Source organism: Paroedura picta, chromosome 3 (genome assembly GCF_049243985.1).
Source record: "Paroedura picta isolate Pp20150507F chromosome 3, Ppicta_v3.0, whole genome shotgun sequence".
Taxonomy (NCBI): Eukaryota; Metazoa; Chordata; class Lepidosauria; order Squamata; family Gekkonidae; genus Paroedura; species Paroedura picta.
The window spans coordinates 16,122,891-16,150,593 of NC_135371.1; the positions used below are offsets into that span (position 1 = coordinate 16,122,891).

General features: G+C 48.9%; 2 protein-coding genes across 3 annotated transcripts in view; one reads left to right on the forward strand and one right to left on the reverse strand.

Annotated features, from left to right (window-relative positions):
• Window positions 1–139: 139 nt before the first annotated feature.
• Window positions 140–8,998, reverse strand: LOC143831688 (uncharacterized). Of its 2 annotated transcripts, none has more exons than XR_013228936.1 (4): window positions 6,263–6,411; window positions 651–737; window positions 412–531; window positions 140–280 (listed from the first exon to the last, which is right to left on the reverse strand). XR_013228936.1 is itself a non-coding variant. In XM_077324904.1 (4 exons), the coding sequence occupies exons 1-4, from the start codon at window positions 8,980–8,982 to the stop codon at window positions 165–167; spliced, it is 501 nt and encodes a 166-aa protein (XP_077181019.1). In that variant the 5' UTR covers window positions 8,983–8,998; the 3' UTR covers window positions 140–164. The 2 variants fall into 2 exon arrangements, 1 of the variants encoding a protein (XP_077181019.1); XM_077324904.1 differs by lacking the exon at window positions 6,263–6,411 and adding an exon at window positions 8,805–8,998.
• Window positions 6,435–27,703, forward strand: part of LAMB2 (laminin subunit beta 2) — a 57,700-nt gene continuing 36,431 nt past the window's right edge. The window contains exons 1-9 of the mRNA XM_077324903.1: window positions 6,435–6,672; window positions 12,193–12,362; window positions 13,733–13,868; window positions 17,806–17,879; window positions 19,217–19,405; window positions 20,134–20,197; window positions 22,926–23,128; window positions 26,121–26,241; window positions 27,154–27,342. Of these exons, the coding sequence (XP_077181018.1) occupies window positions 6,645–6,672; window positions 12,193–12,362; window positions 13,733–13,868; window positions 17,806–17,879; window positions 19,217–19,405; window positions 20,134–20,197; window positions 22,926–23,128; window positions 26,121–26,241; window positions 27,154–27,342 (1,174 nt within the window). The 5' untranslated portion in view covers window positions 6,435–6,644. The remainder of the gene's footprint in view (window positions 6,673–12,192; window positions 12,363–13,732; window positions 13,869–17,805; window positions 17,880–19,216; window positions 19,406–20,133; window positions 20,198–22,925; window positions 23,129–26,120; window positions 26,242–27,153; window positions 27,343–27,703) is intronic.

Below are 27,703 nucleotides of genomic sequence, written 5' to 3' on the forward strand. Positions count from 1 at the left end.
GGGAATGAAACTTGGAGCCCCACCAGCACCACCACCCCCCACCCCCCTGGAAAACCTATTTTTTTTAACAAAGGTATACATTTAACAGGGGAAAAACATTAGGGAATGAAACTTGGAGCCCCCCCCCCCAACCCCTACCCCAAAACACAAACAGGAAACAAAACTCAGTTCCCACCGCTCCCCTCCCCAGCCCCTTCCATCGCCCTAACTCTCCTGCACAGCCGTCCCACGGTCCCCCTAACTTTGCGCCGGAAGAGCTCTTCGTCCTCCTTCTTCTTAACTGTGGGGAGGGAGAAAAAGTACACATTAGTACCACACATATTTTCAAATTTCTTTAGTTTACATGCATACACTTTTAAGTGGCCTTAGCCACAGTGTGAGATGAGTTGGGCAGTGGGGAACATAACCTACGTTCTTCCGCCTCCCTCTGTTGCCTGTGCTGCTCAATCTCCCCTTTCAGCTCTGCCACTTGAGCCTCCAGGGAAGTAACTCTGGCCTCCATGGCACGCAGCCTTGCCTCCACAGTTTCAGCTATAGAAATCAAACAAAGAATTTAATAACACTTCAAATGGGAGCATCACAGCAGGCTCCCATATGGCTCCATGGGGGTACACACACATGGGTCTCCCGCACAGGCATAAAACTCTCACCTGCAGCCTGTCCCGAGGTGGAAGGTCCCTCTTCCTCCCCCTCCTCACGCTCAGGTGCTGTTGCCAGCTTGGATGGTGATTGTGTGGCTGGGCAAAGAAAAAGACAAATCATAATTAAAAGCACACAAAACAGAGATGAAACACAGCAGGTAGACACACCACAGTTAGAGTCTAAGCGCATAACCAAAGTGGTTCTACAGTACTGGCTGGCTAAGTCTGAGGGGGTTGACAGCATCTAAATACTTTCTCGAATTTCATTGGGGACAGTAGGGGAAAGAGGCAGCTAGTCATTCCATGCATGTTTAAGGGCAAAACACAACGAGGGCAGCACTCACCCATATGCCTCCTCATGTCCAGGGGGGGCTTCCCAGCCTTCTCCCATATTTTAACCATCTGGTCGTGGAAGACCGTCCTCCCACTTGGCTGCGGGATCCCCCCCCACTGTTCCAGACTGTTTAGGAAGTCCAGCTTAAGGCGCTTGAATTTTGTCCGGACCTGCTCCCAGGTCCGGACGTAGCCCCTCTCCCTCAGCTTTGAAGCCAACACCAGGTAGGCACCCTTGGTGTGGCAATGGGTGCTGGCCATTAGGCGGCCAACACTTTTTGATTGTAGCACAAGCTCCAGAAGTGCCTCAGCCTCGGCGCGCTGCCAGAAGGAGCCCTTCCGTGGCTTCGGCATCTTCGGAATGACGGTTAGGGAACGAACGTGCGTTGCTCCGATCGACCACCCCGTTTTTTAAATGTATCAAAGCTGCCCACCAATAAAATTATTCCTTGGAACATGAGTGGATTGATCCTCCGGTTTGACAGGGGTCGCCAATACTTCCTGGCTACCCGCCTCCCCGAACTTTCCCCATTCAGCGCTTCCGTATTGTGTTTGTCAATTTCAGTTGGGAGTTAGCATTTAGGGCTGTCAAAGTGCTTTTGGACCAGAGAATCCCCGTTTTTTTGCTGGCAAAGTACACAAACCGCACAAGACAAGGTTAAACAAATAACACAAAACTTTATTCACCAACAAGAGAGTGGGAAAAACAATTAAACACGCCTCCTGTTTCTGTAGATGTGGGTGGCTATGGCGTCCCGAACCTTGCACCCCTCTGCATAGATTCTTCTTCTCCTTGCTTCAGGGATGTCTTGTGTGTCCTCAAGGACAACAGGATCAGGTTCATCCACAGGGAAGGGGATGTTATGTCCCTTGTCCTCGCATATGTTGTGCAAAATGACACACGCGATGATCAGCGGAGTCACATTGTCTATATGCACGTGTAGTCGGGACATCAGGCAACGGAACCGGGACTTCAAACGTCCAAAGGCACGCTCCACTACATTCCTTGCCCGGGAGTGAGTGAGGTTGTAGTGGCTATGCACGTCTGTCCTTGGCCGCTTGTAGGGAGTCATGAGCCAGCGTCGTATTGGGTAGGCTCCGTCCCCGAGCACCAACGGCGGCACACGCACGCCCTCAATGGTGGCGGTGGGGTTTCCTGGAACAAAGACCCCTTCGTCCATGGCTTTCCTGAGGTTGGATTCCCTGAAAACAAGGGCATCATGCCTCCTGCCACTCCACCCCACCTCGGCATCGATAAACCGGCCGGAGAAGTCCACTGTTCCTTGCAGGAGAACAGAGCAAAAGTCCTTCCTGTTCCCGTACTCTTTTATGCTTCCCCCGGGGGCACGGATAGGGATGTGGCTTCCATCGACGGCCGCAAAACAATGCGGGAATCCAAGCCTGGCAAACCCGTCCATACTCTGGAATAAGGGAAAGAAAAGAATATAAGCCATGGCATGTCAGCGTGGGGTGTATCGCGTCTTCGTTGCTGACCTGTCAAACAAGAAAAAAAATTTAAAGGGCAAAGGGGATAGAATGACACTCACCGCTCCAAGCCGGTCTCCGAGGCACACGACTTTGCTGAACAATTCCGCCTCCATGGCGAGGCAGAACTCCTTAAGGATATCGCCAACCGTAGTGACTCCGAGTCCGAATTGCTGGGCTACTGTCCGGAAGTACTGAGGGGTGGCCAAGTACCACAATGCGGCAGCCACCCTTTTTTCAACTGGAACGGGGCGCCGCATGCCAGTGACTTGCCTCTCCATGCGTCCACGTAGAGCCTCCACGAGTTCAAAAAATGTCCCCCTCGACATCCTGAAGTTGGCAATCCAGTGGTCATCATCCCAGCGAGTCCACACAAAATTCTCCCACCAGTCAGAGGATCGTTCGTCCACCCAGAACTGTCTGGGGAACCGGACCTCTGCCAGAGCTTGCCAGCGTTTCTTGGCCGCCATGGTTACCCTTACAGAACGTCTTCTGCTGCTGGTCAGCGTTCCGGCCACCCGTTCTCGGTACTCCGCGATAGCAGACGTCCGACGCGACAAGGCGATATTCATGCGCTGGACCACCGCGAGCATGTAAGCCAGCAATTGAAAAATAAGCCTCTCCATTGCAACGTTGACCTGTGCTGCGGGCAGTAGGCTACGCAAACAAAAGAGTGAGGCCGACCGCGTGTCTGCCCAGGTGCATATAAGCAGGTAACCTGTGGGCGTGTACTGTGGGCGGGGATTAACCAATCAAACATGTCAATGCATCTGGTTCCTAGAAAACAATAGAAAACACGTTCCAAGGGCGCCAATGATTGGACGATAACGCGTTGCTACGGGGTTTCCTGGGTTTTTTAAAAAAAAAGGGAACCCCGACAAGTTCGGCTTCAGGGTCGAGGTCAAAGGTGTGCCTGCAGTTTGATTGACGGGCACGGGAGGCCAGAAGCGCTAAAAAGGGACCTCCTTTGTAGCGATAAGACGGAGAACCGGAAGCCTGTGGGTTACGAAAGTGGCGAGAAGTGAAAGTGCCAAATTCCGCAAAAACCGCAGCTGTGCGTTACGGGCACGGCTAGTTACATTTCGCTACTTGAAGTAGCGCTTTCACAAACGGCAACCAAATAGCAACTTTGAGCTCTGTGCGAAATGGCCCTGACTTTTCCCCTCAGTGGGGAGCTGAGGTTATGTGTTCGCCTGCCCTTCAGTATATCCTCACAACTACCTCACTAGTTTGTGGCTCAAGGTCATCCAGTGGGTTTCATGGCCGAGTGGGGGTCCTGGTCCGTCGTGCTGTAGTCTAGCAGTATACCCACTACCCCACACTGCCGCTGCTTGTTTAGCTCTATGCCACAAAAAGCTTCCTTCCTCGTTTCTACATAGCAAGTCTCTAGTAAAGGGGAAGGGGTAGGCCTGTTCACAACTGCTCCCCACCGACTGACAACTGTATTGACAATAATATTACGATTGCCAGCAGTCCAGGACGTGTGGCAGAACTGGATTCAAATCCTTCCTCAGTCAGTTTCTCAGCCTAACCTCCCTTACAGGGGTGGCAGGACACTTTCAGCTTTAATAGACTGACAGGCTAGGAAATGTATTGGGGCCAGGAAGAACAACATGGCGTACTTCAGCTCTTAAATTCTGGAAGCACAAGGGGCTGAAGTCAGAGAGAAGGCAGGTTACCAATATTGGTCTTACTCTACAGCATTGTAACCTCACCAAGGTCTCTGTCCTCCAAATGCTGCATCCCCAAATTGCCAGGAATTTCCTGACCTGGGCCCACTGGCATCGCTGCTGGCCAGGAGGGACCTGGAAAACCCAGGGCTTGCTGATTTCCCCTCCATATAGAAGAAGGCCCAAAGAAACTGTCTGGATCTCACTTCTTAGAGGTGGTGGACACAACACTCTGCTGATCTCACCACAGACGAAGTAGGTTCTTATAGAAGAGTCCCATTCATTGATCACTGGGCTCAGGGTGGTTGATAGGGGAAGAACCATTTCTTTATCTACTGAGGTAGTGGAAAGTGCCGTCAAGTCATGGCTGACTTATGGAGACCCCATCGGATTCTTCAAGGTCAGAGATGTTCAAAGGTGGTTTGCCATTGCTTGCCTCTATGTACTGTAGGCACCAACAATTCACAGTTTTAAGAAATGCAGCTGTAAAAAAACTGACGTGATGTATGTATAAAGTAACTGAAGCTGCACTGTCTTCAAGGGCAGCCCCACATAGATTGCGTAGCAGTAGTCTAATCAGGATGTGTGAAGGCTGACTTTTTGCAGGAACCGCTACACCTGGCAAACCAACTTAAGCTAGCAAAAGGCACATGTCTTTTAGAGTGGTAGACTAGGCAAAAATGAAATAGGTACAGCACTATGCTGCTGTTCAAAAAAACAAACAAAAAATAGCCTAGGCAGGTCATCATTAGGATTGCCAGCCTCCAGGTAGTGACTGGAGATCTGCTATGACCGTTGATCTCCAGGTGACAGAGATCAGTTCCCTTGGAGAAAATCGGGCACCTTGGAAGGTGCACTCTGTGGCATTATGCCCGCCCTCCTCAGACTTCACCCCAAAAACCTCACTATTGTTGGCCTAACATACAGTATTTGCTGGCGTATAAGACTATTTTTTACCCCTGAAAAACATGCCTACAAGTGGGGGGGAGGGTCGTCCTATACGCCAGGTGTACTTCAGTTGGGATAGACATAGCTGCCCATAGTACTGTAATGTAATGTAACAAACTCTATATTTTGAGTGGAAATGTTGGGGGGTTGTCTTATACGCCCAGTCTTCTTATACGCCGGCCAATACGGTACGTCATACCTGGAGCTTTGAGACCATGTTAACACTACAGGATCAAACAATACATGAATCTAGCATCATATGAATCTTTCTTGCCTACTTCTCCTAATCTCTTCCCACAAATCCCTGCCACCATCTACCTCCCCTCCCCAGCCTGTCTCTTCAGGATTTGACTTCCTGGGCCCTCTGTTTCAGGACTCTGCCTCTCTTGGAGCTCCACTCAGCAGAACTCCAATTCCATCCTTTGCCACACTCACCCATGTCAACAACCTCTCTCCGTACCATTTGGGGGCATGTGCAACCCCTCATGGGCAGGTTACATTTCTGGAATAGCCATGGAGGACTATGTAGTTTAATAGGAATGGCTTCCCTTTAGGCTGTCATTAGGAGGATGGAATGAAAGGAATTTGTTGGGCACAAATCAGTCATGGGCAAATATTTTTAGCTTCTCCTGATTTTAATGGGAAACGGGAACATATACTTAATGGTGCACTTCTCCATGGATCCCCCAGTTTAAACTCACTGGAGTAACTCTGCAGAGAATTAGCCTATGACACTGCATAGGATTAGCCGGCAGTGGCTTCTAATCTGGCAAACTGGGTTTGATTCCCTGCTCCTCCTCATGGTGCCATGGTGCCAGCTGGGTGACCTTGGGCAAGTCACAGTTCTGTCAGAGCTCTCTCAGGCTCAACTACCTCACAGCCGGTCTGTTGTGGGGAGAGGAAGGGAAGCCACTTGAGACTCCTCCGGGCAGTGGAAAGCAGGGTATAAACCACCAACTCCTCTTCCAAGCCGAAATCAATGTAGTTTAAAGTGTTTGGCTGCGGCCTGTATTGTGCCCACTGCAATTTCCCCTTTGCCTAGAGCAGCAAAAGAAAAATCCTAATGTAATTAATGCCTGTGAGAAACTCTGAAAACGTGGGTGCGTTTTAAATTTCTACAGTTTCTGAACATCCAATGCCCCGCAGAGAACAGCTGGGTAGTTTATAACGACAATAAATACAAACCAGCCAAAACAGCATCCCCGGACTGTCCGCCCAGTTATGCGCCGGGCGAGCGCTTCATTCGACACCGGATCCCGGGCGGAATCCGGCCCGCGCTTTCCTTCGACCTCCTGTTACTAACTTTTTCCAACTAAGTTTAGCTTTTGGATCATTCCGGGCGGTGTGTTTGCTGCGCGTTTCTTTTTTGGAGCCCCGCTGAAGCCAGTGGCCGGAGGAGACCGGGAGAGCTCGGCCTTGCCTAGGAGCGGACGGAAGGAGGGAGTTTCGGGGGGGACAGCTGCGCCCTCCCACCCCCCGCCCCACCCCGCATAGAGAGATCTTTTATCAATTCGGTTTTGCCTGCAGATCGCGAGGGGGCTACTGAGCCCTGGATCGAGTGGCCTCCATGGAAATTTGGGGCTTGCTGTTGGCAGGTGAGCCTTCGCTTGGGATTGGGTGGAAAGGGCGCGGCGGCGGCGGGGGGGGTTGACACCTGCCTGTCAAAAAACCTCCTCCTGCCCAGCGGGAAAGCAGGCAGGTAGGCAGCCGGCTGGGGTGCCCAGGACGGAGTGGACTGAACTTGGAGGGGGCGGGGATCGATCTGACTATGCCAGATACCAGACAGAGCCCCCTCCCCATCCAATCCCTGCTCCCCCGCAGCAAGGGACAGCAATCCTTGGGGTGAAGGGATGTAGGTGCCCCCAAAACGCTGTTCACTCTAGCAGACATGGGGGCCTCTGTCCATACTCCTAATACTGGAAAGGTTAAGGTGTTACCAATTTAAGGCAAACGCCTATTAACAGAGGCAGAGTCGTTGGGGTTTTGAATGGGTGGGTGGTCAGGACAAATGGCAGCCCCAGATACAGCAAGGGGGAGATCTGCTTTCCCAGCTTGCCTCAGAAAGCATCACAAGTTTACTTGGGGGGAAGCCACAGAACTGAGTGAGGGGGCTGTAGGTGATGCCCCCTCAGGATTTGTAGTGCCTGTAGTGCTTTTCCATTGAGGAGTGGGTTATTGTTAGACTGACTGGTTCTTTTGGAGCAACACCCCTGACTTTCCACTGGGTGCTAACTGCAGACTCCCTATGAATGCTGCATTCACACAATCTCACAGGATCACCCCTGAATTTGTTGTAATGTTATAAGGGAGTGACTCTTAATGTTATAAGAAAGTGTCTTTTACTGGGATTTTATGTTGAAATCATCTCAAGGCCCTTTGAAAGCAACATGCTAAATCAATAAGTGCCATTTAATTGATCCCAAATAACCAGTGTTGAGGTAAATTGCTGTCACTAATGCTGACTAGAACCTCAGTTCAAAGACAAATACAGATTAAATGTGTGTGTTAGCAAATTTGCCACAGACTTTAGAGGGTAACTAATTTAGATTCCAGTCCAGTTACCTCTTAGAGACGAACAACATTTCCAGTGTATAAGTTTCAGGAGTCAAAGTTCCCTTTGTCAGATAGGACTACTGGACAGGTCCTAAATTTGTGGCCTAGCTGGTTGCTATTTACAGCTACAGGCCAGGCCCTGGCCCTATAGCCATTCCTAGGTGGAGATTTTGTTTACTAAGATCCTGTATTCTGAGAGATGGGAGCTGGTGTGCATGTCTCTACCCCATAACTCGCAAGGCTGAGGAAGTCCTATATATAGAATCCATACAGTTTAATTCCAGATTCCCATCATGATTAGTCCCTGGTTTCAGATTTGCTTAACCCACACTTTGCCAGTCTTAAATGTGTATTGTAAGAACAGGGAAGGCCATGTTTGCCCTACAAAAGGGACTTCAGGGGATTTACAGATATTTTGCATACTAAGGGTAATTCAAAAGGGGCTAAAAGGTAAAGGTATCCCCTGTGCAAGCACCGGGTCATGTCTGACTCTTGGGGTGACGCCCTCTAGCGTTTTCATGGCAGACTCAATATGGGGTGGTTTGCCAGTGCCTTCCCCAGTCATTACCGTTTACCCCCCAGCAAGCTGGGTACTCATTTTACCGACCTCGGAAGGATGGAAGGCTGAGTCAACCTTGAGCTGGCTGCTGGGATTGAACTCCCAGCCTCATGGGCAAAGCTTTCAGACGGCTGCCTTACCACTCTGCGCCACAAGAGGCTCTTCAAAAGGGGCTAGTAACCCCTTGATACCCTCCTAGCCTGTATACTGACTATAAGATGGCTACAGAACAGGTAAAAGGTAGGTTTTTGCTAACCTTTCAGTACACCTTCATAGATGGAACTAGGATCCTAATTTGTATGGATCTAGAATGGGCCATGATGCTGGTTTGTTTTTATCTGAAATCAATGTATGCGCACTGATTTGAGCATGTACACTTTCCTGAGTGATTTTTACCTCGGCTTCCTTCCCCTTTTCACTGTGGGAGCTGGATCTCCTTTTGTTGGTGTATCCCCCCCCCCATACACACACCCATCAGCTCCCTAATAATCTTTGTCCCTGCCTCCCTTTGAAGCTCTGGCTCCAGGGGATTTGAGGCTGAGAGTGCTGGCAGGGTGCCTGGAGCAGCCAGCAAAAAAAAAAAAAAAAGGGGGGGGCGCAGGCAAGATCCCGTACCTGCTCCACCTCCATTCAACATCTGTAGGATTCCTGGCAGGGCAGGGGGGAGGGTGGAATTCATCTTTAAAAGACCCTTGAAGTTTCCATCAACCTCAGAACTCAATCCCTCAACGTCTAATCCCCTGCCCTGCTGCGGAAGGGAGAGAGCCCTGGGCAGCCTGAGGGACCCAGACATGCGAAAAGTTGTGATCCCAGCTTGGGGCTGTGCCATCTCCCCCCACCATCAGGCGTTCTCAAAAGCCCAGCCACACAGATTCAGCCTCCATCCCCCACAGGCCCTGGCAGGGGGCCAAGCTGGCCAAACAACAGAGCCAGTCCCCGACTGGGTTATTTCTGGCACCGCTGCCGTTTCCGCTTCCAGACCCCATGGGGAGGAGGGGGGGGTGAGGACAGAGGAGCCTAGCAGAGACACTGCCCCCTCCAGCCCCACCCTTGTCTGAGCAGCAGAAACAGGTGGGAGAGTCTGTGGGTGGGGGGGGGGGCAGTCTGAGGGAAGGAATCCCAGCTGCAAGGGAAAGAAACATGGAAAGAAGAGTGAAAGAGCCCTCCAGCAGTGAGATGATTTGATCCCTGAGCCATCGAGTCCTGAGGGTCATCAAGTCCTGAGCAAAAATCAGGGAGGAATTTTCATCTCCAGATTACATAGATGACAAAATAGAGCCACGGATGTGACTGGCCCAAGGGCACTCAGTAAGTCCCTAGCAGAGAAATCTGAATCCAGGCCTCAAACTCAAAACTGGCTGATGATGACTCCCTGCTCTTTCCTTGGAAAGCTCAGGGCAGGTTACGTGGGGGACTCCCCATCTAAGGGTGATCGTGGGCCTATTCTGCACACAATAGATAATATACTTTCAATGCACTTTAGAAGTGGATTTTCCTCTTCCGCACAGGAAAATCCAGCTGCCAAAACACACTGAAAGTGCATTATCCTATGGGTGCGGAATGGGCCCTCGTCTGTGTATGTATCTGTCTGTCGCTTCCAATTTACGGTGACCCTAGTAAGGTTGTCGACTTCCAGGTGGCACCTTCAGATCTCCTGCTATTACAATCGACCTCCAAACAATCAAGATACATCCCCCTGGAGAAAATACTCCTTTGGGGGCTGGACTCCATAGAATTGCACCCTGCTGAGGTCCCTGCCCACCCCCAAGACCCTTCCTCCCTAAATCCAGCATCCTGTCTCACACAGTGGCCAATCATTTCCTCCAGACTAGAGGGCCAACAGCGGGGCATAGATGACCAAGACCCTTCCTTGATGTTGGCTCCTGGAACTGGGATTCAGAGGTTGACTGCATCTGCACATGGAGGTTCCCCTCAGTCACCATGATGAATAGCCACTGATAGACTTCTCTTCCATGAATCTATCTCATCCTATTTTAAAGCTGTCTATGCCTGTGGCCATCAATACATCCTCTGGCACGGAATTCCATGTTTTAATCATTATCTGTGTAAGGTAATATTTCCTTTTGTCTGTCCTGAACTTACCGCCCATCAACCTCATTGGTTGCCCTCTAGTTCTAGCATTTTGGGAGAGGGGGAAAATTGATTTGTCAACTCTCTCCTCCCCATGCATAATTTCATTAACCTCTATAATTTTCAATTTATAAACTTTCATATGCATACTTAAGAAATCCATGTACAGTATGCAGATACTGGGTGTACGTTTAATTACATTATTGTTCCTGATTGTCATCAGCCAAATGTTAATGTTAGGTTTGATTGCTGTTTGTTCTGAGCCACCTTTTAATGGCATGGGGTGAAAAAGCTGGGCTTTTATCTTCAGGACTGAATGAACAGGATAAAACCACTCTGGCTGTTGAAAGCCTTTGCATGGGTGCAGAAAGTGCTCGATTTATTTATTAATTATTTAGAGCATTTATTATCCACACTTGCAGAATCTGTGGAAGCTTACAGTATTAATAGAACACAATAAAAGCAACTGTTGTAAAACCCAAAATAGATCCAGTTTAAAAACTCGAATTAGGATTGCCCATAACAATAGTTAAAGAAGAAGAGTTCGTTCTTTTATGCTGCTTTTCTCTACTCGGAGTCTCAAAGCAGCTTACATTCCCCTTCTCTCTCCTCTCCCCACAACAGAAACCCTGTGAGGGAAGTGAGGCAGAGAGAGCCCTGATATTACTGAAGAAGAAGAGTTGGTTCTTATATGCCGCTTTGTGCCCTGCTTATTATTATTACTGCTCGGTCAGAATAGCTCTATCAGTGCGGTGGCAAGCCCAAGGTCACCCAACTGGCAGCATGTGGAGGAGGAGCGGGGAATCAAACCCAGCTCGCCAATTAGAAGTCTGTGCTCCTAACTACTACACCAAGCTGGCCAATTAAAATGCAGTCCTAAATAAAAGCGTCTTCACCTTCCTCCTGAAGACAGACAATGCCAGATATACCTCCTTGTGAGGTTGTTCCATGATTGCGGGGCTGCTGCCGAAAAAGCCCTGTCTTGTGAACCCACCAAACAAGCATCTTTAATTGGTGGGATTTAAAGAGGGCACATCCTTGAGATTTCAATTACCAGGCAGGACTGTACAGGAGAAAATAATCTATCAGATATCCCAGTCCTAAACCATGTAGGACTTAAAAGGATTGGATTTGGGAGTGGATCGACAGCTAGTGTAATTGCTGTAGTATCAGGAAGATATGCTCCCAATAGCTGGCCCTGACCAGCATTCTAGCTGTTGCATTCTGCTCTAGCAGCTGCTTCCAAACACTTTTCAAGGGTAGCCCCAAGCAGATCACACTGCAGTAGTCCAGTCTGGAGGTAACTAAGGTATGGGCCACTTACTCTTTTGTACCCCCATTTGTCCTTCAGCTCACCTCCCAGCACATCATATGGGGGCTCCCCATTAAGCATAACTGGCCTAACCCATTTCTTAATTAATGGTGTAAATGTTAAATGTTGTTATTCATTGCTTTAATGACTCCGGTGTGAATGAATGAAGGGGTCTGTTTGGACCAGGCAAAAATGTTTTGCTTGGGATCATGGGACTTGCATGGACAAATGTTCAGTCAATGAGGGGATGTGGCAGGACAGAGGCAAGAAGCTGGTCGAATCCAACACGGTGTGTCAATTCTGAATCGAGAGAAACTAATATATCCGAGCTAAGCGCCCATTTCAGTTCTTTTTGCGTCCACGTCTGTTTTGACAAAGCAAATGTCACATATCTTCCCCCCTCCTCCTTTCTGATATTTGTGCTTCTTAGTTCTGTGTTTGTGTAATAGAATTTCTCGGTTGTTGTAAGGGGGTTTAATGAGAAAAGCCGACTTTGCCTCAAGCAAACGGGACACATTTGGAAGCGGAATAGCATTCATTGCCTATCGTCTAGGCTGATTACTGACCTGCCTTTCTCTTGACCGCTCCCTGTCTCTCCAGTGCTGGGGGGAGCTCTGTGCCAAGAACCCGAACTCCCCCACGGCTGCTCTCAAGGCAGCTGCTATCCAGCCACAGGGGACCTGCTCGTGGGCCGGGCCGACCGCCTCTCCACCACCTCCACTTGCGGGCTGCGACGGCCCCAGCCCTATTGCATTGTCAGCCACCTGCAGGTGAGTGCCCCCTGGAGCACAGGGAAGGGGGGACAGGGCGTGTTGGGGAGAGGGATTCGTGCCAGGGATAGAGATTAGAAAAGGCACCCAGGTCTCAGACTGCATTCCTGCTGGAGGCAGCCCTTAGAGGGCGCGGTGAGTGGAGTGGAATGGGTGGGAGATTGAGGAGGGGCTATAGTGGGCTCAGTGGTAGAATGTGTGCTTTGCGTGCCAAAGGTCCCAATTCCCAAATGCAATCCCTGGCATCTCCACTTAGGGGCTAAAGATTCCAGCCCAACTTCTGGGAGAGCTGCTGCCTGCAGATGGTGCCTCCATGTGTGAGGGGGCTGGATGTAGCGTCACGGGGCAGAGTGGCATTTCGGGAGCTGGAAACTCATAATGTTCAGAGGGGCAGGGGAGATCCTGGGCGCTAGGACTATCCCTTGGCAAGGGCTGGATTCTTGGGGACACGGTGGAATTCTTGGGTCTCTTCAGCCACAGGCGTTGGTGTGGACAAGGGGTTAGAGCTAGAATAGGACTGGGGAGACCCAAGTTGAAATATAGACTCTGCCATCAAGCTCCATTGGTGAATTTCTCCCTTTTCAGCCTAACCACTGGACTCTGATTTTGTTTGGTTGTGCTGCTTCAGACCAACGCAGCTACCCACTCAGATCAATCAGTACTTGACAGGATCGTTGAGAAATTAAATTGGGGGAAGGGCCGTAGGTTAGATCCAGCCAGGATTTTTTCTTTCAGTCCCACCCAGTTCCCTTACCGTACTACACCCACCATGGCTATTGTTCATATATCCCCAAGGCAGCCTTTTTTCATGGTACACGGGATCGTCAGAAGGATCCAACCTTTATTTTGGATTTAATCTCATGAATATGACCCTGAGATCTTTGAAAGAAGAGGGGCACAACAGCAGGATATGTTTTATACGCAGGCCAGTGTGTGAATTGGTTCATTTATTCGGAGGGGGGTGGGAGGTGGCAAAGCCACAGAATCCAGCGTCCTGCAGATTTGAGTTTTATGTTCTTGGAAGAGGATGAACAAGCCTCTAGTTCTCATTGCCCTTTTCCGACCTTTATACGAAGTGCTTTGGACATGAGAAAGCACCATATACGTTCTCGTGATTAGCCACGGGGGACCCGGGAAGCAAGCAGCTGTGGAAAACAGCCGTATGCACAGCGATGCCAGAAACTGGAATTCCTGATCACTGCCACCATTACCCACCCTTTGAGCTTGTATGGAGCAGCGTTAATGCCGCTGCCTGAAAGGCTGAAAATTAGAGGGTGTTTAAAAAAAGGAGTAGGATTGTGGAGGTAAGGGGTTTGTGTACATGCGTGCATACGTTCAGCCCTGTGTGCGATTGACTGTATGTCTTACAGGATGAGAAAAAGTGCTTTGCGTGCGACTCCCGCCGGCCCTACGATCGCCTGACCAACCCACACAGCCATCGCATCGAGAATGTCATTACCACCTTTGCGCCCCACCGCAAGAAGGCCTGGTGGCAGGCAGAGAACGGTAAGAGTCATAGAATCATCGAGTTGGAAGGGACCTCCAGGGTCATCTAGTCCAACCCCCTGCACTATGCAGGACACTCACATCCCAATAGCTCATCTACTGTAACCCCTTGAGCCTTCACAGAATCAGCCTCTCTGTTCTCCCTCCCTGCCATCTAGCCACCTTTGAGCTCCTGTTTTGTGTGAATGGTGCGCTAGGCACTGTACAAAAGGGAGAGCTGTCTTGGGGCTCAGCTGCTCTGCGTCGTGTCCTAAGTCCAGCAGTCATCAGGAACTATCTGCAGTGCTGTCCTTAGTAGATTTGCTGCCCTCTCTAAGCTCTTTGATTTCAGGTAACTTGGCACAGGGTTGCAACTAGGGATGCAGGACCCCAGGTGGGAGCTGGGGATCCCCTGGAATTATGGCTCATCTCCATACTAAAGAGATTGGTTCCCCTGGAGAAAATGGCTGCTTTGGAGGCAGGGCTGGTTTATCCATGGAGCAGGTGCTACGGGCCCTGCACTTCCAGGGGCCCTGTGTGGTGCTTCCCCCCGCCCATGAATCAGGGCCAGAGCTGCTCTTCTCCCCCCTTTTCCCTCTTTAAGGATGCTCGGAGTGACACCCCTTTCCACTGTGTGGGGGGCCCTCCATCCCCAGTCTAGCTGCACCCACCACACTTGTACTCTGCTAGGGGCCCCACAGATGCTTAAACTGGCTCTGGTGCTACAGGCCCATTGAGTCCTTAAATTACTTAAATTACTCCTGTTTGGAGGGTGGATTCCATAGCATGATACTCCACTGAGGGCCCTTCCTGCAAAACGGAGCTCTTCCGCCAGGTGTTTGGTTCAGGCTGGGTGCAGGGTCTCGGGCTTAGGAGATCTTGTCAACCCCCTTCCCCTGGATTCCACTATTCCAGACTGAATTTGGGTATGTTCGGTTCCATCGTATGATCTTCCCCCGGATTATATCTACCCGTTGGTGACACCATGGTGTATTGGTGCCAGGACATTGAACCGCTGGGGAAGGGATTTGTTAATCCGCCATCTTGAATTTTTCTGGATTTTGGAGTTTTGTACTGGTATTGTAGAGCCTCTTGTGGCGCAGAGTGGTAAGGCAGCAGACATGCAGTCTGAAAGCTCTGCCCATGAGGCTGGGAGTTCAATCCCAGCAGCCGGCTCAAGGTAGACTCATCCTTCCATCCTTCTGAGGTCGGTAAAATGAGTACCCAGCTTGCTGGGGGGTAAATGGTAATGACTGGGGAAGGCACTGGCAAACCACCCCGTATTGAGTCTGCCATGAAAACGCTAGAGGGCGTCACCCCAAGGGTCAGACATAACCCAGTGCTTGCACAGGGGATACCTTTACCTTTACTGGTATTGTGGGGTTTTGTTGGATGTTTTAAAGATGTTTTTCATGTACTGATGTTGTTTTTATTGATTGTGAACCACCACAAGCCAACTATGTTAGGAGTGGTGGTATATCAAACTGATTATAAATAAACAAACAAATAAATAAACAAACAAACAAATTAAAAAACTAATTCCACCCATTCCTGGCTCCATCTCCAGGTATTTTCCAGGTATTCAACCCAGAGCTGGCAATCCTAGTTGCAAGCATAGCAATTTAAAGTCTGATCCCCAAACGCTATTTAAGTCATAGGGGCTGCCACGGATAACAAGGGACCCAGGTGAGCAATAGGGCTTGGCACCTTTGGAGAGAAAGATGAAGTCACCCACAACAGTTGCCATCTAAGGGGATAAAATTGTGTCCTGTTGTATGCATGTACCCTGTTGGTGGCATTCCACTCCCAGGCCAGAGTTGGCAATCCTTGCTGAAAGGAAACAAAGCCCTCTGCCACCAGGCCCATGCCTCTGAGCTCCATGTGGCAAACTTGTCTTGTGAACTTAGCATGCCCTGGGCACATGAATGCAGTGCTTCTCTGCTTGAAGGCTTGGCAAAGCCGAGGCAGCAGCCGTGCAAGGGTGTCCCCAGAGCGCTGTGTCTTTCCTTTCTCTCCCACGCAGAGGAAATGTTGAATCATACCCTTTCTTTCCTGAGCCTTTTGCCAGGCGGGGGGTGGGGGGGAACGGGAGCCCTGCTGACTACAGGAGAAGGGCCGGCTGATCACAGGGACTGCCTAGCTGTCACTGGGGAGCCTTGTCCCAGATTCCTGGACCATCTGGTTCTGCATCCCAGGACAGCAGCATGATACGTGGGTTAGCTAGGACTCCCCCATAAATACCACTGGCACAAGATACTCCTGGGTGTCACTCTCACCCTTTGGTTCTAATTTTACATTCCCACATACTAATCTTTTCAGCAGGCATTGAGGGGTGGGCAAAGGGTCCTGTTTAACATGTCAGTTGTCAGGTATTAAGGGCAAGAATGTTTTCACTTGCTGTCAAGACACAGTGGACTTATAGCAACCCCCCCCCATAGGGTTTCCAAGGCAAGAGATGAACCAGAGGTGGTTTGCCATTGCCTGCCTCCATGTCATGGCCCTAGTGCTCCTTGGAGGTCTCCCATCCAAATACTAGGCAGGACTGACCCTGCTTAGCTTCCAAGATCTGATGAGATCAAGCAGGTCTGGGCTATCCAGGTCATGACATGACATCCCTAGAGCTAAGGAAAGCACCCACAAAGCAACAGCTTGTGAATACACTGTGGGGTTTAACCAAGCGTAGTATAATGCTCTGCATCAGACTAGTACAGAAAGGGCCCCTTTTCAACAGACTTTGTAATCCGTTTTGGTGGCCAGTTGCTTTTGGTTGAGGCCGAAACAAGCTACAATAGCCAATAAAAGTTATGAGCTTCCCTCCATCTCTTATCCTAAACTGAAAGATGAAAAGCGAATGAAGAGAATGAAGTAGTGGAGCAACTAACGAACAGGCAGGAGAATGGAGCCCTACACTGGTTTAGCTACTGTTTTAGTTGGGGTTTTATAATTTGACGTATGTGAAATGTATGCTGTGAAATGCCTCAACCCTGTTTGCAGGAAGGAGTGGTTCATAAAGCCAAAGCATAAACACATTAACAAACGAACGAAGAAACAAATAGCGTGCAACAAAAAAATGTCTCCTTCCTTCTCCTGCTGTGTTTGGTTTCAGATGCATGGAGAGATTTTAATACAGGGGAGCATTCCAAAACGGTATTTGTTACCTGCTGTCTGAAGTGGCGTGCTCCTGGCAGCAGTCCAGCACATCAGTTGCCTTGGCTCAAGGAGGGTTGCCAGCTCTGGGGTGGGGAATTCCTGGAGATGTAGGGTCGGAACCTGGGGAGGGTATAGTTCGGGGAGGGCACAATGCCATGGAGTCCATGCTTCAAAGCAGCCATTAGGGGAATTGATCTCTGTAATCTGGAGATGAGTTTGTAATTCTGGGAGACCTCCAGGCCCCCAACCTGGAGGATTGCAACCCCAAGTTCAAGCCGGACGTTGTTCAGACCTGTTGCACCCTGCAGTGCATGGCATAAGCTGAAGTTTCTCCCTAAAGCATAGTTCTCCCCTGTCTTGTGGCTGCTGCATATTGCAGAAGACAGTCATCAGCCATGGGCACGCAAAGCATGCACACAATTACTGTTTTCCCTTGAAAGAGGTCCTGATAATTTCTGAGATCCAGTGTGGTTGTAGGGGTTAGGAGTGGCAGCTTCTAATCTGGTGAGCCAGGTTTGATTCCCCGCTCCTCCACCTGCAGCCAGCTGGGTGACCTTGGGCTAGTCACAGCCCTGATAGGACTGTTCTCGCAGAGCAGCTCTCTCAGCCTCACCTACCTCACAGGGTGTCTGTTCTGGGGAGAGGAAGGCCGCTTTGAGACTCCTTTGGGCAGTGAAAAGTTGGTTTATTTATAAAAACTTTCTTTTTCTAAAAGGCCAGTCCCCCTCCCCAGCACAGACTGAAAATGACAGACCGCTATGAAACGGAGTTTTGCCTGGGCCTAACACCAATTTCCCTGTTTATCTAGGTATGGAGCAGGTCAGCATTCACCTTGACCTGGAAGCAGAGTTCCATTTCACTCACCTCATTATGACTTTTAAGGTATGTCTTATTCAGGAGCAGGGAGGCTCTTTCTCCAGGAAAAGGGCTGCGTGCTGCAAACGACCCTTGCTTCCCTGCTATGAAGGAGCCCTGCTTACCTCCTATGGCTCCTGCTGCAAGAGAGAGAGAGAGAGAGAGAGAGAGAGAGAGAGAGAGAGAGAGAGAGAGAGAGAGAGCTGTGCCTGCCGGTGTCCCCTGGGTCCTAGCGCCCATTGCATTCCTGGTTGCAATGGGCTGTCTTGCTAGTAAATAAATAAATCACAGACAACTAAACACCTTTAAAGTTTGCTGCTTTCTTTTGCTTTAAAGCAACTTCCACTTCTTAGTTGAGAACCAGCTTGGTGTAGCGGTTAAGAGCAGAGGTTTCAAATCTGGAGAACCGGGTTCGATTTCCCACTCCTCTGCCAAATGCAGCCACCTGGGTGGACCAGCCACAGTTCTCACAGAGCTCTCTCAGTCCCACCTACTTCAGAGGGTGTCTGTTGTAGGGAGAGGAAAGGGAAGACTCCTTCATGTGGTAAAAAGCAGGGCACAAAGGAACCCCCAGCTCTTCTCTCTCTTCTTCTCAGTTAATTTTTTTTTCCTGTTCATTGGCAGAAATATTCCTGAATGAATCCATAATTAATTGTTCCAAAGGGGTGATGGTGGTGATTTGCTGCTTTGCTCTTTGTAGCCAAAGCAATTGCTCATTCGTTTATTTTTAATTAAAATAACTGCACAATTACAAAAAGGTCATTAATTCCCCTCCACCCCACAAACAAGAAATGATTTAAGGATCCATTCAGGTGTGCCAAGGTCGCAACAAGTACGTTAATTAACAGTACACTCCTGAGCAGAGGGACATTATGCGTGCACATCTTACTGCAGGTTTTCAGAGCAGTACATCCAACCCATCTCGCTTCTTGCTGGGAACAAATTTTGCACCAGAGACAGCGAGGCACTTTCATACTGGTTAATAACATCTGCATGGAGGCCAACTGAACAGGGATCTGAGAAAGTGAGGAAAAGCTTTCAGTATTGACTGACTGAGAACACAAGAAGGATTCCTTTTTTGTGGTTCCTGTTTCGGTGCCTATTGCAACCACGTGTCAGAGCATCCCTTGTACCACGGCGTGGCTGTACGTTCACCACAGCAGGAATACACAGTGCAGGATACCAATGTGGCATTGTGGATGTCTCCTGTCTGTTGACATCACGGGTGGAACAAAAATCTAAGAAATGCTTGTAATTTGGGGAAAGGTAGATTTTTGCGGTCCCAACCTGCCTTATTAGGTGAAACGTCTGGGCCTGTGCAGTGCTCCTTGTTTCTTCACAACCTCCCTCCCCCCCCCAAACAGACTTTCCGTCCAGCAGCCATGTTGGTGGAGCGCTCAGCAGACTTTGGCCGCACCTGGCAAGTATACCGTTATTTTGCCTACGATTGTGCTGCGTCCTTCCCTCACGTCCCCCACGGATCCTTGCGACGGGTGGATGACGTCATCTGTGAGTCCCGCTACTCAGACATTGAGCCCTCTACTGAGGGAGAGGTGAGTGACGGCGGGAGAGTCAAAAGGAGGAGAAATAACCATGGGGTGGGAGGGGGCATGGGGAGCCCACAGGGTTTTTCAGCACCCAGATTGGTTTATACCAGAGGTGGCCAAACGGTGGCTCCCCAGAGGTCCATGGACTACAATTCCCATGAGCCCCTGCCAAGAGGCTCATGGGAAATGTAGTCCATGGACCTCTGGGGAGCCACGGTCTGGCCACCCCTGATTTATACCTTGTGGATTTGCCTTCTGTCTTGAGATGGGGGCTTAAAGCAAAGGGCGCCATTTACCTTTTAGTCAGTTTCTTTCTTTGTGCCACTTACACCCCATTTTTCTCCCTCGTTTCTTTCTTTCTTTATAATTATATTTATTAACTGCCCCATCTCGTGAGACTCAGGGTGGTTTACAATAAAGATTTGATGCATAAAATTAGTACCAAAATACAGATTTCCAATAAACACAGGAGTTAAACGCTAAGTGGCCTACACCATTCTCTTCTACCTTCTTTCCTCACAACAACCCTGAGGAGTAAGTTAAGCTGAGGGTGTGAGTCTGGCCTACAATCAGAAGTGAGCTTCCAGGGGATTTTGAACCTGGGTCTCCCGAATCTGAGCCTGACGTTCTAACCCCTATACCACACTGGTTAGGGTGCACTCCGAGCTGGTTATTGATTTCATGCAATATTCCCAGGCTCTCCTGCACTGTCCTGTCTCCCTTCTTTCCTACAGGTAATTTACAGAGTGCTGGATCCAGCCATCTACATTCGAGACCCCTATAGTCCAAAAATCCAGAGTGAGTCTCTGTGTGGGATGTGGGCTGAAATGGGGAGGGCGTGGCTGGGGGCAGCAGAAAACACCCTGCCTCCCCTTCAGAGAGGCTGGGATCCTGGGGCACAAAGAGGAGGCTTGCACTTCGGAAAGAGAGTGGAATCTTGTAGTGCCAAATTTGTATGGGTTAGCTTTGGGTGGACGACACCTTTTAATAATAAATAAGGCAGAGCTGATGAAGAATTTCTCAGAACAGAGCCGCAAGATGGGCCAGTGCCTCTGATTCTAAGAGCTACAGGCTGTTTTCCAACAGCTTTTGTATTCCGTTTTCTCCCCTGTCATTTCGGACAGGCCCATTTTAGTAACTGGCTGCTAGCAGGATTCATTTACCTGTTCATACAAACCAGCTTGTGTCAGGTTAGGTTATGAGGATAGGTTGAGGGACTTGGGAATGTTCAGCCTGGAGAAAAGGAGGTTGAGAGGGGACATGATAGCCCTCTTTAAGTATTTGAAAGGTTGTCACTTGGAGGAGGGCAGGATGCTGTTTCCGTTGGCTGCAGAGGAGAGGACATGCAGTAATGGGTTTAAACTACAAGTACAACGATATAGGCTAGATATCAGGAAAAAGTTTTTCACAGTCAGAGTAGTTCAGCAGTGGAATAGGCTGCCTAAGGAGGTGGTGAGCTCCCCCTCACTGGCAGTCTTCAAGCAAAGGTTGGATACACACTTTTCTTGGATGCTTTAGGATGCTTTGGGCTGATCCTGCGTTGAGCAGGGGGTTGGACTAGATGGCCTGTGTGGCCCCTTCCAACTCCAATATTCTATGATTCTAGGTTAGCAAAATGTGCTTGAGCCGCTCTTGAGGGAAATGGCTTTCTTTTGTTTCCTGTCCTTCATTGCTCTTCTGAATCTCTGTGGTGTGCTGTCCAAAATGCCCCTAGGGCTTTGTACAATGCCGCCTTTTCCTCCTGCCTTTTTTCGCTATAGCAGTACCAGTGAGATGCCCTAACTCCACTGAGTCAGTTCTTTAGTTCTGCATTAGCGTAACGCTATAGCGCTCAACTTAGAATGTTAAAAAAATAGGTCCGAGGAAGATGGCGCGGCAAAAAGGGGGGTGGGAGTGGCACTGTTTGAAATGACCGTAGCACTTCAGAGACGGTTCATTAACGGAGGGAAATTCACTGCATGAACTCCCCAACCTTGTATTGCTTTGCTTGAAATCGAGCCCACAACAAACTACGCCATACCCCACAGTGTCTGAAATCTGTTGGAGGCAGCTGTTGTATTCAGCAACACAAATACACGCAACCTGTGCTTATTTATGAAATGGCAACTCTTTAGTGAGAATGGTTTGCAAAGAGACAGTACCCACAATCCCTCCCCCCTCCCTATACCAGGAATCTGGACATGTTGCTTCATGTTAGCTCCTGAAAAGTGTTCTGTTTCCAATGTGATCCCGTTATTGATTTATTGGTTTATTGGTTTATTGGTTTATTGGTTTATTGGTTTATTGGTTTATTGGTTTATTGATTTATTCTTATTATTTCGATTTATATGCCGCCGCATTTCCTAGGAACCCATGGCGCTTCACAGAATAAAACATTAAAAGACAATGAAACCCCCATAAAACCCCAATTACAATAGACAAGCAAGAGGTCAAAAATGTATTTCAACCATCTATCCCATCCCGCCTCGTTCGGCTGGAGGCCGAGTCTTCTTCCACTAGGAGTGAATAGGTGCAGATCTAACAGACTCTAATAAACTTTGGGAAGGGGTCCCTGATGGAAACATCGGGAATCTTCCCTGGCCTCAACCAAACGCCTGGAGGAAGAGCTCCGTTTTGCAGACCCTGCAAAGTTCCTAAGTGCATCGCCAGCATAAATACCAGATCTTCATTCTCAAGAGACTGCGCAGGGCACGTGTGTAAACTGCTGTCAAGTCGAAGTGATCCCATAGATTTTCAAGGCAAGAGACTAACTGGGATGGTTTGCCACTGCCTACCTCTGCATAGAGACCCAGGAATTCCTTGATAGCCTCCCATCTGAATACTAAACACGGCTGACTCTGTTTAGCTTCCAAGATGTGAGAAGTTCAGGCCATCTAGATCAGGGCACGGGGCACAGACATTGCCCACCCTCCCCAATTCCTAAGAAAGAGGATCTCTTTCTTTTGTATGTACATTCGTAGAAACGTGTGTATACATGAATTAATTAACCAGTATCTAGGATCCTAGTACAGTCTGCAGGCGACTCTCTGTCTGGTTCTATTTGCAGCTGGATTATTGTGGCCGTAGACATTTTTTCTGCTTGGGCTGAGGGTGGATTTAGATCTTGACTCTGGGTGCATCTGGGGGAGGGGGGGGAGTTATCCCTTTCCACCTGCTGCGATATTCTCTGATTGATAACTTAGATATTAAAGAGCGAGCGTCCAGCAGCACCGTAAAGCTCAACAAAATTTGTAACAGCGCAGTCACGGCTTGCTTCTTCACGGCCGCCCATCTTGATCTTTTTAATTTATTTATTATATTTATATACCGCCCTCCTCGAGGGCTCAGGGTGGTTTACAGAAAACAGGAAAAGATACAGATAACATATGGTAACAGGTGATAACAGTAATAACACTATAACAATAAGAACTTAACAGATATTAAAGCTCAAATACTCCGAAGCTTACAATATCCTCTGGGCAATTGGGCCAGTGGCAATGAGAATCTCTCCCTTCCACCTCCCCTCCTCCAATTCTTTCCCTCTAAGACCTCCTGAAGGTCACCAACCTGCGGGTGAACTTGACCAAGCTGCACACACTAGGAGATAATCTTCTGGACTCACGCCGGGAAATCAAAGAGAAGTACTACTACGCCATTTATGAGATGGTGCTGCGTGGCAACTGCTTCTGTTACGGGCATGCCTCGGAGTGTGCCCCTCTTCCCGGCAGCCCTGCTGATGTGGAAGGCATGGTAAGGCCCTGGTACTCTTTTGGCTTATATAGATGTCTATACCCAGTCTTTCTATTCAGCAGAGACCCAAATCCACAACATAATTCTCCCTCCTTCGTTTTGCCTTTATAACAATGCCCCTGTGAGGTAGTTTGGGCTGAGTGACTGGCCCAGAGACAACAGCAAGCTTTCAAAGCAGAGTGGGGATCTGAACCTTGGTCTCCCAGATCCTATTCCATGCTGGCAGAGTTTGAATGTGCAGAGAGAGAGCACAATACCGGGTTCCTTAAAGAATAATATAGTTTTTATTCAGGAGATAAACAACCATGGAGAGAGAGAGACCTACAGTCTAACTAACTGTTGCCTGGGGTCATTTTTCTGTTGTCCAACAACTGTTCTAGAGGCAAGCAGGAAGGAAGTATACTCAAAGAGCAGGAAGTCTCCTGTTGAGCCAATCAGGACACTGGAGGAGATAATTTTAAAATCATCAGGACGTTCCTACCCTATCTATGCTAAATATAGATTTCCTCCAGTGCCCCCTGCTGGACACCCTTTATATTCTGCTCAGTTATGCACACTGCCGATCTTGCATATTTCAAGTTCAAACTTTCTCTCTCTCTCATATACACACAAAAAGAACACCCCTTATTCCATCTTGAGGGATACCATAGAGGCCCTCTTTGCTCTTAATAGCTGTATGTCATAGAGATATTCAACTGGTACTAGTTCTCCATTTGCTACATAGCTATAAAGTTCCTGCTGAACTTCTTCCGCATATACAGCTGTCTGTGTAATGTTAACCCTACATCTCTGGTGGTTCAAGGTCTTTCAGTTGCCTGTGATACTTCATTCTACAGTACAATGTAGAAGTATCAAAGGATGCTCTTTTAGGGGTCCAATGAACGATCTGGAACACAATGTTGAAACGAAATAGATCTGTGCCTCAGTAGGAGGCCCCTTGAACCACCAAGCTTTTGCTACTACTACTGAGATTTATTGTATCTTCTGCTAGCTGGCTGTGGCTAGATAGGAAGATGAGATACAACACAGAGCTCTGAGACTCACTATCTAACTATTGGAAGTCCTTCTTGTTCTCCCTCCAGGTTCTCAGACTCTGCCAAGTACAGCTTCTCTGTCTGTCTATCTGAGAGCCAGCTTGGTGTAGTGGTTAAGAGCAGCGGCCTCTAATCTGGCAAGCCGGGTTTGATTCCCCGCTCCTCCATATGCAGCCAGCTGAGTGACCTTGGGCTAGTCACAGTCCTGTTAGAGCTGTTCTCACAGAGCAGTTTCTTGACAGCCTCCAGAAAGATTTCCCTGATTGGATAGGAATTAATTAATTAAAATATTTTATATATATTTCTTTGAAAAAATATCTGGTGAAATTACCATATATGGCTATGTTGACCTCATCCACCCCCCCAAATGGCCAATGATGAGCCTGGGGGAGGGTTTAAGAAGGGGAGGGGCCCTGAACATACAAGTCCTTGCTGGCCAAGGCTCATCACGTCTGGTAGCAACTAGAGTCCAGAGAGATGAGCATTATCATTTTAACTTAACTGAGTTGGGGAGATGGCAGGGGGTGACAGAGAGGTGGGTGCCTGCCCCAGAGTAGGCCACTGGGCTGTTTCTGGCATTGTATGGCGGGCGGGGGGGTGGAACGGAGTATGATGTCATATCCTGTGGGAGTGTCTACATGATGTCACTTCTGGTGACGTGACTTTTGGGGGCATGGCAGGGAAGTGTGACCTGCTAATCTTCTGGTCTTTCTTGAAGTCTGAAGAATGTTTGAGGGGTTTCTCCACAGTAAAAAGGTTGAGAAAGACTGCAATGCACCATACTGGGGGGCTTTTCGCACGCCTTCAAAATCGCACAATGGTTGCCAATTGAAAACGCTACTGATTTTCCGTTATGCACAACGTCGTTGACAATCTGCCACACACCTGAAACCGATCTGCAAAAAGCGCTTCCTTGTAGCGCTTTCAGGGAAATCCCCAAAAGTGGATTCACCCTCCGGAAAGCGATACACTCCTGCAACCAATCTGCAACACTAGCGAAAAAGACCTGTGTGTTAACATTGTTGCGGTTTCTACAAAGTCCCTCCCCCTGGCTCTCTCCTCTGATCTTCCGGCGAAGCGATCGCCATTTTTTTTTCTCCAAGCGAGCGGGGATAAACGCACCAGCGAGCCTCTTTCTATTTAGAGGCTTCCCCGGCTTCAGTCCCTCCCCAGAGTCACTAAGCACAAACAACAGAAAAGCCCGTTTGCTGATGTATTTTCCCTTTATCTTTTACACATTCATTCAGCCGAAAATCGGGCCCGTGAGAGGGGGGGGATTTTTTTTTTTCACTCGGAGGGAGCATGGCAACGATCAAACGACAGCTCAAACACACCAGGCAGCTGGATGGGTCTCTCCGTTGCAACGAATCAACACAGATTCGTTGCAATGGGTCTTTTTTTTTTTTTTAACTTTCTTAAAGGGAAAGGGGCTGTTTGGGAGCATGCTAACGGCTGCCCATTGGCTGCTTGACGGCCAGGGGCGGGACGAGCTTGGCAATAGCCCTTCCTTTCTAGCGATTTTTGCCGAGACCGGAAGCCTGTGGGAAACGCTACAAAACGCAACTGGATTCCACTACAAAGGCAGGTATGCATAACGACGAATTCCACTATTTTAAATGGCGTTTTTCATTCAGCAACCAATTTGCTACAAAGATCCTGGTGCGGAAAGCCCCTGGTTCTTTGGATTTTCAAGTTTAGAACTAGAATTCACAGTGTTAGGTTGTGGCTTGTTGATGTTCTTTTTGAAGCCGTTCAAGGTACTGAATTCTGTGCCAGAACCAAAGATACTCATGGCTTTTGCCTTGTATGTGTGGGGTGGAATGCAGTTTCTGTAGTTGTACGCTGTGTGGGTAGGGTGAGGAACACACACATGGTTCGGTGCTGGGAGGAAGTGTTGGGCATGTTCAGCACTGCACCATGTGCCCGAAGGATTCCACGTCCCTCTCGCTTATCAACAGGTGCACGGCCGCTGTGTCTGCAAGCACAACACCAAAGGGCTGAACTGTGAGCAGTGTGAGAGCTTCTACAACGAGCTGCCCTGGCGTCCAGCTGAGGGGCGCCGCACCAATGCGTGCAAAAGTGAGTGGAGAAGGGCTGCTGGGAGAAGAGGGATGCCTGAAGTAGGGCTGTGCCTCCTGAGCGGAATCGAGACCCAAGAGAGGTAGCATCGGGGAAAGTGGAAGCATCGCCTTGTTCTTTTCTACTTGGAGATGATTTTTAGCACAGGTGTCATGACCCTGGGACACTTGCCCCTGAAGACACCAAAGCAAATTCTTTGTAGAGATGGGTAAAGGTAGCTTTATTGGGAGTCTTGAGGGAGCATCAGCAGGAAGCTGCCATCACAAAACATACATTGTTGAGGATGCCTCATGGAGTTTTCCAGGAACAGTTACATTCTGGTCGTCCCCCCTCCATGAGGTTTGCGCACCAAATGGCGTTCCCACCGCAAGTCCGAGTTATCTGACTACAAAGTGAAATCAATCTTCAAACGTCTTAACACCCAGGCACATTTTTCTGGCATTCATTGGCTTCTTCCCTAGAGGATCTCTTCCCCAAATTAAAGTGTTAATCCTGGATTTTCTCCACCTCATTGAAGCAGAAGGTGCTTCAGAGGACCCCAAATCATTTTGTCATTGCTGGGGAACATCCCTTCAGAAACAACTGCCTCATTTGTAGGAGATTGCTTGTCTCAGAACCTCTTGACATTTTATTGGAACTTTCCAGTATTTTGAATGGGTCCCATAGCTCCATGGCAGCCATTTTGCTGTTGCAGCCATCCTTCATAGCGGCCATTTTGTGGTGGTCCTTTCTCAGAATTCCAAAACTGTCCTCCAGCTCAGCAAGGTTGGAGGCCACTCTTGCATGCACATCAGGCAGCATGAAGCTGAGCTGCTCCTCATGCTTTAGGGGAGAGACGATGGCTATTTAGATGTTGGGCTCATGGATTAGGGGCAGGAGCCAGCATGCTAGCATTCCTCACTGTCTTTACAGAATGCAACTGCAACGAGCATTCGCACAAGTGCCACTTCGACATGGCTGTGTACCTGGCCACGGGCAACAGCAGTGGCGGGGTCTGTGACGATTGTCAGCACAACACCATGGGGCGCAACTGCCAGCTCTGCAAGCCCTTCTACTACAAGGACCCCACGAAGGACATTCGTGATCCCAGCGTGTGCCGTGGTGACTATTGGTGTCTTTGGGGCGGGAAGTACTCAAGAGGCTCCAAAATCTAAATTTTCATTGCCTGGTTGGAGGGGACAGCAGGTCTCTTAAGAGTGTTAAGGCAGTGCAATTAGTTTCTGTGTAGAATTTAGCATGTGATTTAGTAAACGTGTAGAGATTTAAGGGGCAACATTTCTAGGCAGGCAGGAAGCTAGTACGCCTGTTCTTACGAGTTAAAGCAATGTAAGGTATTTTGAAGACCATCAGACTAGTCTGTCCCCATATTGAGTGGATTAATGATGCAAAAATACCCACATAATCAATTCAAACCCGCTCACTTTCTTGTAAGCATTCCTGTCAGGGCTTCAGATATTTGGGC